General features: G+C 36.8%; 1 protein-coding gene across 1 annotated transcript in view; it reads left to right on the forward strand.

Annotated features, from left to right (window-relative positions):
* LOC129773295 (forkhead box protein G1-like) overlaps positions 1–8,850 on the forward strand; it is a 34,328-nt gene extending 25,478 nt beyond the window's left edge. The window contains exon 3 of the mRNA XM_055776892.1: positions 8,646–8,850. Within this exon, the coding sequence (XP_055632867.1) occupies positions 8,646–8,850 (205 nt within the window). The remainder of the gene's footprint in view (positions 1–8,645) is intronic.
* The last annotated feature ends 7,383 nt before the right edge of the window (positions 8,851–16,233 follow it).

Consider the following 16,233-nt stretch of genomic DNA (forward strand, 5'->3'; position numbering starts at 1 on the left):
ATTTCTCATTTATTCCCCACTACATGTACATACATCGAAATACAAATTTCTCTGTAAAATATTCCGTGTATATCCATGTAAATTATGCTTCAAAGAGATTTATAACCTATCTTCAAGCGTTGATATTTCACGATTTTAAAGCATTTAAAAAATCGCCTAAAAATTTCGACTTCGCACTCTGTTCCTTCATTTTTTTCGAGTGTGAAAAAGTTCTATTTCCATTTTCGATAAATTCATTAATTTCCCTCCTACAACTTGTATACATTTTGGCCCATACCTTTTCTCAGATTCTTTTCCGGCCAACGAAAATTTGGCTGAAGATGGATAAAAGTATTCTCTATCCAATGAGTATTATCTCAAAAATGTGTTTTGGGTCCTTTCAAATAACTTTTTTAAATTTTCTTTAACATAATTATTTTCCTGACGGCGCCAGTGGTTGTGTGGTTAGCGTAACAGCCTCACAATCCGATCGGCCTGGGTTCAATCCCAGCTGGCGTCGTTGGGATTTTCTGAGGCGAAAAATATCTGGTTACGTCTTCCTTCGGAGGGGAAGTAAAAGAAGTTGGCCCGGCTCATGAGTTGTTGAGTCTGATAGGTAGGAACAGGTGGAGTCGCCTCCCTGTTGTCGGTGATTGGCACTGAAGTGGCGGAAATAGGCCGACGAAAAATAAGCGAAGATAAAAAAAAAAAAAAATAATTATTTTCTTCCATAAAACTTGGCTTATAACTTTTCTCATACCCTTTTTCGATTAATAAAATTGTGGCTGGAAGATAGGTAAAATAACTTCGAGAACTCTTTTCGACCACCTTTTTTTGATTTTCAAAATTCTGTAAATTTTCCTAAATTGACCCATGCTCACGTTTCAGTCTATAACTTTTCTCTGTCACGATCAAGAAAAAAATGAATTATGTGGAAAGATGAATGATTCAATTCTCTATCTAATGTTCATGAGTTTGATAAACATTGATAAACAATCAATTTATTTCAATTGAAATAATTCATTATTCTTTAAATCCAGCAAGACGTTGAACAGAAACTTGTACGCAACAAAAACTTGTATCAGCTAATGTCACACAAGTTGGTAAAGAAGGAACGCGAAAACGAGAAATCTCGTGAGCGGTCCGCAACGGATGGGACGCGAAACACGAGAAATATCGTGAGCGGTCCGCAAAGTGTTAAAAGGATTTTTTCTACGACGAACAATACCGTAATGCTTTTGAATCTGGACTGCTTTTTCATTATATTTTCATTATATATAACTTAATAACCAACTTCATAACCAAAACCATGACATCTTTTGCATGTTGAATTAATGTGACTGATAGCTACTATTGTATCAATTTAGTGTAGTGTCAAACATAACACCAGAGGTGTTATGTCAAAAATGGAAACAAATATTCGTGATTCACAAACCCATGTCCGGATTAAAAAGCACATTCAGAAGATGATGTTAAATCCGGACGGATCAAAAGTTATCAAACCCTAGAAAGTTATGAAGTTATGAAGTTATATAGTTATGAAGCAAAGATTTTCGATCTGGTAAACCACATAACTCTTCGGTATACTGAAGAGTACATTGGAAAATCGAATCAAGGATCGCTACTCATTCACTAGAAAGATGCAACAGCATTCTTTTCAAAGAAGTAAAAAGTATTATCCTGGAGTGGAAAGTGAGGAGTGACAAAATGTATCCGGAATTGATTAAAAAAGTGTCCGGATTTAAAATCACCGCACAATGAAGAAATTTACAAATTTTTAACAAATATAAATGTTTTCTGTGATTCTGGGATTCATAATATACATGAATGCCTTTGTAATCTATAGGAACGGTAATGTTTTATGCTGCGATATGTCAATATTTTTTTTGTAGTTGAAGTAATCATTGTAAGCGCTCAAGTGTACGGATTTCGACACATTACAATATATCGTAATGTAACCATGGTTCAATGAACCATATCGTGACACAACAATTCCTAATTTAACATGCTAATACTAATATCCATCAATACTTCTCTGAGTTATAGTTAATTTTATATAAAAAACACCGAAGTGAACGATGTAATTGGATCCAATTTTCTCATCAACGTACATTTAATCGTTTAAATTATGTTTTCTTCCTTTCCAGTCTTCTAAAGACACTAGTGCTTTGTTCACTCCTTGATGACACTAGTGTAAAAATGTGAGAGACTCATTGCGACCACTTAAAGTAATCTTTTTAAAATTGTTGTGTTACAAAATGTATCATATAATAAGGTTCCATCCTCGCAACAAGGCTTTGAAGTACGCGTCGTTCGTTTTGAACGATCGTAAAGTGGAGTTACGCGAGTTTTGCTGAGGCCGTAGGCATTTCAAAAGAACGAGTGGGATACATTTTGCATGATATTTTGAACATGAAAAAGCTATTCGTGCGACGGGTACCGCGTTTGCTGAGCAGCCAGTTTGGTGTTGTTGAAGCGTAATCGAGTAGACTTCTTTTGACGTTTTCTGACAATAGATTAAACGTGAATCTGTTACTACACTCCGAAAAATAGTCTGCAGAGTGGCACTGAGGCATATTTCGAAGACATAGGCGTTTCGTACTATTGCCCTCAGAAGAAACTATGTTGAGGAATAAATACAAAAGGGACCAAGTCGTAAAAATAAAAATTTCGAGTTATTGATTGCATTAGGTTAAGCATTTCATAAGCTATATACCACATTTATCAGATTTGGAAAATCACGCGTACAGCAAGAATAACGTAGTTGTTTTGAACGATCAAAGGAAACCCCTTACAGTACGAAACTTCAAGCTCGTTTTGCTCCAAATAATATAGGATAAATGATCTTGGTTTGTCCAGTCGAAAATATGATCATGGTTTGCCCACTTTTTTGAATGCTCTAATTCAGCGCTCCTGTGTCAAATAAGGCCTTCGAATGTTTCGAAACATATAAATGAAATTGCCTTTTACATGATTTATAGTAGTTTGATAGTATATTTTTACGAAATCACATGTTTTAAAGGATTATAAAATACACCTTCTATTTGTGTCAATGCGCCCCTCATTCGAGCTAACTTTTAATCGATCACCAGATGATTATTTGGCACGTATTCAGACCTTTTCTGGATTACAACACTTATAAATATTGTAAACATCATGCTTGCTCACCATTTGTATCGGATTTACATAGCTAAACCATTGAATTAACGCATTTTGATGAACTCAATTCTGATCATGAGTTGTCCAATTCAATAATGTTGTTTTGTCCACATGATTTCTATGGCAACCGCTTGGCACGCTGCAGTTTGTTTATGTTTGTTTATGGTGTGCTTCGCGCATAGCAGAAGTATGGTTTTTCTGTGTTGATTGTGTTGAGGTGAACACTTCTAAAATGCCCAAGAAAAGGCAATATTCTGAAGAAAGCCTAAATTATGAATGAATCAATATGATGACAGTAAACTCAAGCAATGATAAATGCAACATCTAATTGTGAATTCGAATGTTTTCATTCAAAAATGGAGATTTCTAAAACCGGACAAACCATGATCATTTTTTTGGGCAAACCATGATCAGAGGTGGTCAAACCATGATCATAATTCTTCTTTAAGGAAAATCGTTAAAAAACATAAAAATTTGAATAATTTCAACAACTTATGGTAGTATTAGCAACTAGAGACTTGGGGCTTTTCAACAAACCCAAACTCGTATCTATTATGTGTGATTTTCATGAAGAAAAATCTATTTGCATTTACTAGTTCCGTAAAAACACCCCAAATTGGACAAACCAAGATCATTTACCCTAAATGTCACACGGTCCGCCCTGTCATACCATATGAGGTATTACAAATTTTATGATAAAATTTCGAGAGAACATAATTACTCTCGCAAAATCTCATCATCATCTGAATATTCCTTCGTTGTAGAGAACAAATGAGACATCATAACATCATAAAACTGGTTAACAAATATTATGTATTTTTGTTTATTTATTTTTTTTTTTTTTTTGCTGGCGTGCCCCGTTTTAAACCTTGAACTATTTGGCCAGCCTAAACTTAAGGAATTACGTCGAGCGAAATCGGAAACAAAAACGAAAAATGCAAAAAAGTTTATCCACCCAAATATGCTTAGTAAAATGTTTTTGTATACTACGCCGTTTCTGTCTCTTTGTTAAATGCAAACATTGCATACACTTGTCATTTCATTGTTTGGACAGTTTCGTAGTTGTTATTATTTGGCTTCAAAGTAAAAAAATAGAACAAAAGGTAATTACAAATTGTATCGCTCCACTTAGCAAAGATACGATTGCTAAAATAGTTCAAAAGTTTGAAAAGAGTAGTTTTTTCATACCAGTAACGCGACCAGGTCTATCAAAGATAATTTCTCGGATTGAGAGCTCTGTCGTATTGAAAGTTAATCAAAATCGAGTTTCTCGATCTAGTATAAAAAGTATAAAAGTATAAAAAGTAGTATAAAATGATCGATCTTGATTGATCGATTTCTGAACGGCGCAGGAATCGATTCTCTGATTTAATCGGTACCAAAGAATTGAGTTTTGCTGAATCGATCTTTGAAAAATCGAATGTCTTTCCTAATTATTTACTTGTTTTGTTGTCTTTTCTTGAAACATGGAATAAACATTTTTTCATTTCTATTTGAACATCAAAGGCATATTGATTTTGGGAATGAAGGTCACAGAAAAAATGTATTTTACATGGCATTTGTCTTGAGCCGTCATGGAATTATTCAATTGAATGAATAAAATGAAAACAATTATTGGAAATTCAACCACTGATATTCATCCGGAACTCCGCTGACAATAATCCCGTTGAATCCAATCTGGCATTTAGTCGAAATCTTGGCTATAATCAAAAAGATCGGAAAGTTCGAAAAGAAAAGATCGATTTTCACGACTTTTTTTGAGTACAAAGAATAGATCCAAAAAATCGGAAACCGAAGGGGAAAAGATCGATCTTCTAAATAACGATCCAAGATCGCTCATTCCTGATCACTATTGCTAATTCGACATTCTCGAAAGTTAACCAAATGACGACATTATGTTTAGAAAACTTATCAGATAGTAAGAATAAAATCGATGTACACTGGAAAAAAGACTCTAAGATCAAAAAAATCGAAGGAAAAAGATCGATCTCCACGATTTTTTCGGGTACTATGAATCGATCCAAAAAATCGGAGATCAAAATGGAAAAGTTCGATCTTTTGAAGATTGATTCAAGATCGCCCAATCCTAGTCTCGATCAGCTTCTAAAATTTCAAAACAAATAGGGAGTGAGTTTCCAATCCATGTGATACCTCTAATAATGCGAAATCAACTTCATAAACCAGGTTTTATGGGTCGAGTCGCCCTAAAGAAATCATGGCTGTCAGTAAAAAAAACATTAAAAATGGCTTAATTCAGGGGTTCTCAAACTGTTAGTGATAGCAAAGTTTCTCTCAAAATTTCTAGTATTTTTCTTATTCATACATAATACTTACTTACTTATTTACTTGACCTTATTTTCCTATTAAAATTCAACAAAATAAATATATACATGAAATTCAGTAATTATCAAGTGTAACTAATAATTTTTATATACACATTACTTACAAATATAATACTTAAGTAGGTAATTAATTTTTGAAACTAACTTTAAAACCGCAAAGTAAAAATAAAAATATTTTCCTGAAAAACGCAATCTTTCGTCAAAAACTATGGGTGGGTTATACCTAAAATACAACCGCAAGGTTGACGTAGGACTACCGTTGGCTTAGTAGGCATTTGATTAAATGAAACAATTTCCGAATTCAGATTCGAAAAAAATCCCAATTTAGGTCAATTCATGTATTGTGAAAAGATTACTTTCTTTGTTGCAAGTCGTATGACATGATGCCTTGTTCATTTCATTCATTTCTGGTGGACTTCCAAAATATGTGAACGAAAGATTGGCTAAACGATCAATGTATTTTACATTTCCCTCTGAATTGTTTGCATCTCCCAAGTGTATGTACTTCTCGAACCGCAAATTTGCTCGATTTGTTGAACTTCAAGCACTCAGTTTTGATTTTGACATATAAGTTGAACGCATATTGCTTAATCGACGCTATCGCAGCAAATTATTATCATAATTTTGCCAAGCCATATACGTAGAAGTTCAATTAGCTGAAGACATCAAGGAATGTCTTCCAATGCAGTCTCGAATAACCGAGCCAAAGCATTGTGTTCATATCGCTTTTGAGGTCTGCACATATTCCCGAGTGTAAAAATGCATGCGGGTACAAAAGTACCCGTATCTTGCATCTATTTCGCTGTGCTGATTTCCCCAGGCTCATTGAAATCTGTGTTGGAGAAACTCATCAAGTAGCCTCACCTTGCATCCAATTAATGTGACGAATGAACAGTATTGTATAGAAAATTAGCATTTGCATGCTTCATTCGTTCTACTAAAATATTAGTCATAATTGTAACAAATTGCTTCACGTAATACAACTTATACAGTATCATGAAAGTTTCAAATTAGAACAAGTGTTAATTAATAGGGGTCGATTTTTAGACCTCGTTGACCCCCAAAATCAATTTTCGTTTGTGTCGACCCCTTGGAAACCGAGATCGACCCCAAGGGGTCGATATCGATTACTTTGAGAAACCCTGGCTTAATTGATGACTAGAAGGATGTAATCCGGTCAGACGAGAATAAAATAATGTTATTCGGGTCTGATGGCGTCACACGCAGTGGCGACGCACCGCTGAAAGTCTAAAAAGAGAGTGTTGAAAGCCAACAATAAAACATAGAGGAGGTGAATTATTGCAACATCGTAATTTGCCACGTGACTCAACTACCATTTTACTATTTCCTGTGCACTATACCTCTTTTGTTTGGGGCTCAATGGCATCGTGTCGTGTCCGAGAACTTGAATTCATTGACGGAATAATGACAAAGCGGATTTATCTGGACATATTGAAACGAAAACATCACGCAAGTTCGCAAAAACTGAAGCTTGGTTGACAATACACATTCCAGCAAGATGGAGAAGCTATACTACAGCATGTAATTCTAACTGAGTGGAACAAAATCGTACCAAAAACTACAGCGAAGCTTGTTGAATCAATTTCACGACGATGTCAAGCTGTCATTTATGTTAAGAGTAGTCACACAAAAGATTCAGTGGGTATCCGAAAATAGTGGATATACATTTTTGCCTTGTTTTTATACTGTTATCATCTAATCTCAAAAATTGACCAAAGTTACTTTCATATCACATCACTATGATTTGAATTTATTCCTACCCATATTTTGGTTAATTATTTGAAGGAAATTTGAAAATTTACCTCGCACTGGATTACCTTTCTTTGGGACCTTGGACGCCCTGCATTCAGTCGACCAGAAATGTTGCGATTTCCCAGATATTTACTAATAAATGATTGAAAACTTCTTGGGTTGATGCGGGGTCAGCTTTGAGCATCTCGGCTGATATGCGATCGGAGTTTTGTTGGATTTCATACTTTTGATTGCTACTTCTGTCTCACGCAATGACCGCACCTCTGTGTTGACGCGGGAAATGCGTCTCACGCTGGGGTATTCGTAAATTATTGTTCCCGGACACTTGGAGCAGCTGATACATCGTAAAGCAGGTGAAGGTTACCGGGTGCGCAGTTCACCCTAGTTATTCTCGCTGGTAACAATGAAGGCGTTCCTAACGGGGATCAATGGTCTTTGACGCTGCCACCAGCAGCCACCATTCTCGGCTCGTGTCCCATTTTCATCCACAATAGACCTCCTTACGTTAGGATCTTCCAGTCGGCGTGAGTTGAATCAACGACCGAACTTTTCCTCCCTCCGTTGAACCCGCGCTACGCGTAGACGAATTTCTGCGATGAGAAGAGGGTGGTCGCGTTGAAGTCGTCGATCAGGATCATGATGTCACCCTGTAATAGTTCTCCGCATCCTGCGGCTCGCGCAGCTCTGGATTATAGTAAGGTTGCGCATCCGTGTCCTAAATTTGGCTACGATATCCCTGCTGCCTATAGGCTCCCACTTCAACAGTGTCGCGTAGGTCTGCACGCTGAGCAGGAAGCCAACTCCACGGAGGTGTGCAGCGCTTTCACCACGTATGCCAGAGTACAGTAGTACCTGTCCCGAAGTGAAAATCCTCAACTATCTCATCGAGACATCGGAAAACAACTCGGAATCGTGTCATTAAACGTTACTACGAAAGTCTGAGCATCGAACGGAATGAGAAATATGGTCAGAATGGATGTTCTATTAGTGATCAGGTCGTCGCGTGTCGTAAAAGCTTTTAAGCGTAATCCCAACGCTTCGGTCAGAGATGTGGCGAAAAGGTTGAATATGTCCAAGTCTTTCGTTCAGAGAGCTAAGGACCGGGAGGGACTGCATACGTACAAAATGCAGAATCCCAAATCGTGACGAACGGCCAAATACGGTGGGAGAGACACGAAAGTCATCCATGATGAGACAATGACAAAGTCTCATTGTCTCATTATGAATAATGAGACTTATGTTCAACGTGGACTCCCGGCAGCTTCCGGGGATACTGTTCTTCACCACTCAGTACAAATATGATGTTCCGGAGGAAGTAAGGAAGCCGAAACATTCAAAGTTTGCCAAGAAATACATGATTTGACAAGCAATCTACTCATGTGGTAAACACAGTGCGACGATCGTGACTACCGGGACTGTAAACGGGCAGATCTATCTCAAGGAGTGTGTAGAGAAGCGTCTGCTTCCTTTGTTGAAGCAACATGAGGGCCCTACGATCCTCTGGTCGGATCTAGATTCGTGCCACTATTCAGAGGATGTCCTGAAGTGGTACGAAGCCAACGGGGTCACTTTCGTACCCAAGGACAAAATATTATAAGAGTTTTGTATGTGTTTAAAAGTTGTATTTTTTCTTTAATTTTCTACTTTCTTATTCTTATTTCTGGTATTTTTGAAGCCTTTCGTTTATACTTGTGCAGTTTTGAGCGATGCGGTTCTGGTACTCTCGCTGAAATTTTCCCCTTGTTTACTATTTGACCATCCAAGGTTTACCAGAGAATAACAAATACTATAATTATATGAGAACAATAACATTTTTATATTATAGGATTATTCTATCTAAAATATACATTGGTTTAACAAAACAATATCATTTCACGTCCCGATCCGCCAGATACCAGCAGCCATCACTACCTTCAACCAGTTTCGGTTCACTGTGATTTCCCTCCTTACAAGGTATATCCATCATTGTAATTTGTGGTTTTCTGACGACCTTCTCGATTGGAACAATTTTAGTCTGCTTACCACCAACATTCCTTCCCCGAATCGTGAATATATTTCTCGTTTTGCTGTCCTCTGTCAATGGTCTAGTTTGCGGTACAAAATGTAAGCAATCATCTAGGAATACATGGTCTCCGCAAGCCAAACAGTTCATTCGAGTGTCCTTCATGACAATCGCTGCGGATGATCCTGGCTTCTTCGAGTTCAATAATTTCTCTGTTTCCTTCAAATTCGAGATTATTTTTGCCAAATGTTTCTTTACGTTTTCTAATTCTGCAAGATCCGCTTTGGTGCGAATACGCATCTCCAGTTCGTATAACTTGTCACGAATCCAGTTTCCTTGACTATAAATATCCTCATGGAGCAATGCCACATTTTTGGAAAGATCAAGAACAATTTCATGAAAACAGTCGAATGGTACGTATTTCATTAAATCAGTAGTATAGGCACGAAGTGACAATTCCAAATCAACCTCAGCTTTATCGGCCTTAACCGAAGAGAAGTGATTGATCTGCTCAGTAACAACCTGGACTTTATCCATAAAACGATCACGTTCCTTCTCCATACACCGCAGATTACATTCTAGTTTCCTTATATGAATCTCCACTTGATCGAGATTACGGAACAAATTATTAGAGTTCGTTTGCAATTCACCAACTGCTAACATTAAACATTCAAGATCGGCAGCCAAGCTAGCAATCCGTTTCTGTTCTTCACAAAAACGTGTTTCCAGAGAATCCATCTGCTGACGCAGTTCAGAAAAAAATCCGACAGGCCTCGCTGCTTGGGAAAGCTTCAAAGTAGAGACATCTTTTTCAAGGGCTTGTAAACGCACCAAATATGCCTTCAGCAAATTAATAATCTCTTCCGAAACCTTGTCACCTCCTTCTCTTAGTTCTTCTTTGTTCTCCTTCGAACTTATAGATAGCCTTGAGTCATCTGATGAACCATGCTGGGATTCTGAAGTAACTGAATCGGATGTTTGTTTAAGGGATTCAGACGTCGCTGGAGATCGTCCATCTAAGTTTTCACTATCGCTTGGACTGGTAACATTGTTGCCGTCTACAATATAGTCACCGAGTTCGGAACCAACTATCAGCGCTCGGATAAGAATGTGTAGAAGTTTTAGGTTCACTATTCCTGTTTCAGGTTTTGAAAAAACTTCATCTAGCAAATCGATGAGTTTTTTTGGCTGTGTTTCCGACATGTCGATTAGAAAAATTGAAAGATTAGACATGGAAGAAATAAAATGTTTGCTTTGATTTATTTATACCGTTTCTAAATTTAATATTTTCTTCTTTTTCCCAGAAATAAACGCTAAAATCTAAATTATGATTTAAAAAAACAAAATAAATACAATGGAACCCCGATTATCCGCGGAATAGTCGGGCTAGCTCACCGCGGATCACGAAAATCGCGGATAACACAACAAATGACTAAAAATGAGGTGCAAACACAAAAAAACAGATATTTCAGTATGGAAACAATGTTTTATCAATACAGGAGTCATTGAACTATCCATCTGTAAGGACGTGTACACCAGTAGTCAAATAATGTGAAAGTGATGACCAAATCAGAAGAACAAAAACCTACCACTTATTGACAAATTCAGGGTAGGTTCATAGAATTACTATGGAACTCGCTTTGCGGATAAACCGCACCGCGGATCATCCGCTCGCGGATAATGGGGGTTCCACTGTACACAATTTCATGGTTTAACCTTAATATTTCAACAGATTTTTTATAGTTTCCTCCTTATTTACAACATTTCAATATTGCATGGACCGTACATTTTTCTATTCATTGACATCAAAACAAATAGTGTACAGCGATTATAGCGTTTACTCGTTACTTCTTTTAGCAGAATTTAATTAATTAATTAATGTTACGGGTACAAGATCGATCCGGATCGAACTGGTGGCAAGAAGGGGATGCGAGACTAGAATTCAGCGTTGGCTGCCAACGTTTGCTATAACTAGTTTAACGAAATAAATCACTGTAGAGCGATTGAATTCCAATCCATATAATGTGTTCTATTCACTTTACTATTAAAAACTATGTTCAGCCTGTTTTATAACCACTGAATTGAGTTAAACGTAATTGATCGCTTTGAGCTGTGCGAAATACAACTATAAATATCTTTCGATAAACGCTCAATGTAGGGAGATACTTCAGCTAAAGTATGTATTGTATTTCACCATAATTTAATTCTGTAAATCTTTTTGGGAGTGGCGAGCCACCCACCATGACTGATGCACCGGCATATGCAAAAGTATTCATTCGTAGTCTATGATCTATCTCATCCTTGATAAATTTATGAACAATCGAATCATAAGTTAACTTGTGATCCACCTTGTGCAACTCGTTAGATCTAGAGAATGTATCACCCATTCGAATCCAAAACAAAATGGAGTTTCACGACAGTATGAGCGCACTTTTGAACTTTGCATTTATTACAATTAAATAAATCCTCGGTAGAAAACTACCAAATATCTTTGGTAATGCAAACATCAGTAGAATTTACAATTTTTTTTGTACATATTGCCAACTGTCCCACATCACTACCAGAGGTTAGTATATTTTTATCGATAACATTGTTGTTATATCTGAAGACTAGTGAGAAAAGCGCGTATTAACCACTTTTATTGTTGCCATAAGGTAATACGGAAATAAGAGTTTAGATATAGCTTGAGCTTAGGTAGACTGTACAATTCGTAGTTGCTCTCCGTGATTGACCTGAACCAGTAAAACTACACAAAGAACACACTGAATGACGCTTGGGAGTACCAAATCATTCTCATTGTGCAAGTTCCAATGATTCGAACTTTAAATAGTCAATAACGACGCCAGCCACGTCCTTACAGTCACCAGGAGAAAGGTAGTTAAGTTAGTATAATATTCGCCGCCCGAAGGCCAGAAGGCTCGCTTCTATAGCGTGGTTCCCTAGTGAATCTGAAGCATGGGATAGTTGCTAGTAGGGATAGGTATGAATCAGGATTCACTGAGGTAAGTGATGTGACTATGTAAACGGCACTATCGACCATTCGTAGAAAAAAAAATCTGAAAATCTTATATGTCACAACACGCGCCAGAGATTATATTTAGGCAGTGTCTTAGAATATCAACAAATATTCACGGGTAACAAATGAGATTTTATTGCAGTGTAAATGACTTTTTTGACGTAGGATTACGTCTTTCGGGAACATATTGGGGTACAAGTTGAAAATCGAAAATCGAGCAAATCGTGAAAATTGTCCAATTTAAAATGCTTATTGCTCAGTTATTTAATGATGGATTGTTGAGATTTTTGTGTCAATCTATTTCGGCACTCCATAACAATTTTTTACATTGAATAAAATTATATATGTCATGAAACTAACCATCGAAAAATTGGAAAATCTCAACCTCTATCCTAAAGGAAATACCCACTTCTGATTGGTCGAAATTGACGACACATGCGACGGCTCATGTACTTACAATTATTGGTCAGTTATTTCCTGATGGATTTACGAGACATTTGCATCAATCGATCTGAGCACTCCATAACAATTCATCACAATTGATAATATATTAATAACATATGAAACTAGCTAGCAAACAATCAAAAAATCTCCAAACGGAAATACCTCGTTCTGATTGGTCGAAATTGAAGATACGGAGAAATCGGCACATCAAAGTAGAGGGAACTTTTGTTCCCATCGAAGTGTATTCCCTAACAGAGACATGAAAACCAAGCTGCCTGGGGGTAATCGGCATTGCAATTACATGAAAGTAGGGGGAGCTTTTGTTTCTGCCGACATGTATTTCCTAACAGAGATTTCAAATCCAAGGTGTCTGGGGGAAATCAGCATGTAGATAACCTCGTGGTCGATATTTGACTAACGACGCGCACAAATGGATAGTGCTCATTGTAACTAGCGTGGGCATTGCTGATTGCATACGCGAAAATGGAAATGGGATGGGTAAACACTTAGAAAGTAAGAATTATAAATGAAATTACCTTTTCCATTTCAAATATATTTTCTCTATAAAAAATAAAACTTTTTTTTTCTGGTGAGAAAACTTCGTTTTCGATAATGATAATTATCTTATATTACATTGATGAGGTTTTTTCTTTCCTTATTTTATCCGTACATAACACATAACCTAGTCCAGGGCCACAGAGGGCGGCTTTCATCTCATTTCACTTAGGCATCTTCTATCGTGATACGCACCATCAAATTACTAATCACCATCTTTCTATCATTATCACTCGAACAGTGAACAAACAATACCTAACAACCAGACAAAACGGCCCTTTTCAGAGCCACCAAATCACTATCGAAGAGTTTAACAATGTAATTTTTCAAACATATCCAAAATCAGCATGTAACAGATAGCCTAACGGAATTCTACGTCAGATATGCGGTTGTGTCTCGGACACAACCCTCCTGTGACTCAGCTTGAAACACACTGCCCTCATTGTATTGATGACAATAACAAACGAGTTCATTTTGTTCATATCACTGATGGATGAACAAAATTGCAATAATGAATGAATACGGCATTGAGTGGGGCTCATAACTTCGCTGTAATTTATACTTTGAATATCAAAAGCAACAAAATGATATTCATCACATCCGAAACAATATTCGTTCTGGCATTGATATTGAGTCAAAATTTAAAAATAAAAAAAATAGTCAAGCTGGACCATTCAGAGAACAAAAACGCCAGAGTTCGATGAAACGAACTTTGCAAGAATGTCATTTTGATTCTCGTTTGGAATATATAGGTTTTCGATGCAACCTAGCCCGAAAATCTATGCATTTGAGCTTAGCGAAGATGATTTCAACACTGTCTTTAGGAATCCTGAGAAGGAAAACCTGCATAATTAATTGGACTGAAATCGAATACATACTATTTATCTAACGCATTTTTTCTTATCGCCAGTCTGCCCACTTTTAACTGTGAGAAACCTGAGAAGGCAACCAAGATAACTCCTCTGAAACCAATCGATCATTCAATATATTCAATTATTCATCACGGGTGCACCATCTCAATTCCAATCACAACGGCGGAGTGTTTTTTGGGAAACTTGAAAATAAGAGTTTAGATATATTTCTAATACGTGCATTTTCACCGGGAAAATGCTTTAGTGATAGCGAATTCGTTTTTGTTCAGTTCCAACCTAGGGTCACACGAGTTCCAACATAACTGTTTTAAAAACGTTTTTTTTATTCACTCAGTTTCAACCTAGTTTCGCTCTAGGTCCATCCCAAAAGCTGTTGGGCTCGCACTGAAATGTTTCACGGGTTTGCATTTTGGTTCACCAATACAACCATACTGAACTGTCAAGTTCCGAGTATTGTTTTTGAAAATCTAAAAATAAAAACTAATAAAATGGAAAACCTGCTGCTTTTGCTTTCGTATTATTGGAATCGGAATCCAATTCGGTTTATGATTTTTAAGAGTATTTTCGCGTACACGGCATTAAGCTTCGTGTACATTCGTTGGGAGATGGAAATGATTATGGATTATGAGGTGGAATAAATATACTTTTAAAATAAAAATTATGAATGAAAATTTACTTTTCCGTATTGAATATGTATTCTATGTAATGAAATAAGAGGTTTTTTCGAGATTGCAAAAGCATATTTAACGAAAACTGTGTCTGATGATGTTATATTACATTGGTAAATTTTGGTGAAACAAAGTGGAAATGTATAGACAAATAGTTATGTAAGCTTCAGGACTACATGTTTTAGGTAATCAAATAACATAAAGTAGACCAACTTGATAGGAGAAAAATAAAACGAGTGAAAACGTATGAGAAATCAGGAAAAAAAAACGACAATGTGGGTAAAACCGACACCTCCTGATTTTATCAATTAGAAGCAATAGTTTGAAAAATTCCCGATGCCCATTGTACACAATTGTCATTTCTTTCGTTTCGAGTCACCCCAAAACTGCGGAAGTCGCTCTACTGTCAAAACAAACAACAAAAAAGTGCCAGCGAACATGAGTTAGTCCGTGTAAATTTCGCTAGAGGAATTTGAGTGTTTTAGCCGAAAAATTTTGGAAGATTCAATACTTTTGTGAGCTTAATTCATCTTAGATCTCTGTTCAGTGTATTTTGTGAGACGGTAGGTGATTTTATTCCTCGAAAACATTATTTTGAAATTCCGAGTCCATTCGGGGTAACACCGACACCTTCAGTCAGGGTGAAACCGACACCTGGTTTTGTTGCATTGTCAGGAAAAATTCGTTCTTACTTTTTGTAGATGCCTCGTGTTTATATTTGGAAGACAAACCGGCAGAGCTGGACTGATAAAATAGCAAAACCCAAGATTGGATCGGGCATGTCAACAAAAATAAGCCTGGTAGAGCTCATGGTATCCCTTCGATCAACGCCCATTGGTACAGCTCACGTGGATGCTCACCTAAGCTGGGATCAAAACTTTCGTGTGTACTCCGGATCAGGATAAGAATCAGTAATTTATCCATCTCTTGCTTGATCTTGAGAACCATCTGACGTTTGAATTGGCCAGAAAAAAACAAAGTGAAAATTCCTTTCAATACGAAAAACATAGGTGCTGGCTGAAATTTCTAGACCGAAATCTGAAACATTCGTTTCGTAAACATAAAACTGTATCAACAGCGACAGCTGTGGGGTACAAAAAACCATCAGTGAACAAATTTTTCTTGCAGTTGAAATACATTAATTTGTTTGCTTTTTTATCATTCAAAATTTGAGCAATCCAAATACATCCATTCTTCAACAATCCGCCCTTTCCCCTCTCAAAGTGTCTACATAGTATATGGATAGCATCTTGATACTTTGAAATTATTGTGAATTAATACTTGTATTCGTTTCTTTAAAAGTGTCGGTTTTACCCGACAAGGAGTCGATCTCACCCGCACTCCCATTTATTTCACCTAAAAACATCATTTTTTGTATTCTATCAAATTTCGAATTGAACTCAAAAAATCACACAGATACAGG

Source organism: Toxorhynchites rutilus, chromosome 3 (assembly GCF_029784135.1).
Source record: "Toxorhynchites rutilus septentrionalis strain SRP chromosome 3, ASM2978413v1, whole genome shotgun sequence".
Taxonomy (NCBI): Eukaryota; Metazoa; Arthropoda; class Insecta; order Diptera; family Culicidae; genus Toxorhynchites; species Toxorhynchites rutilus.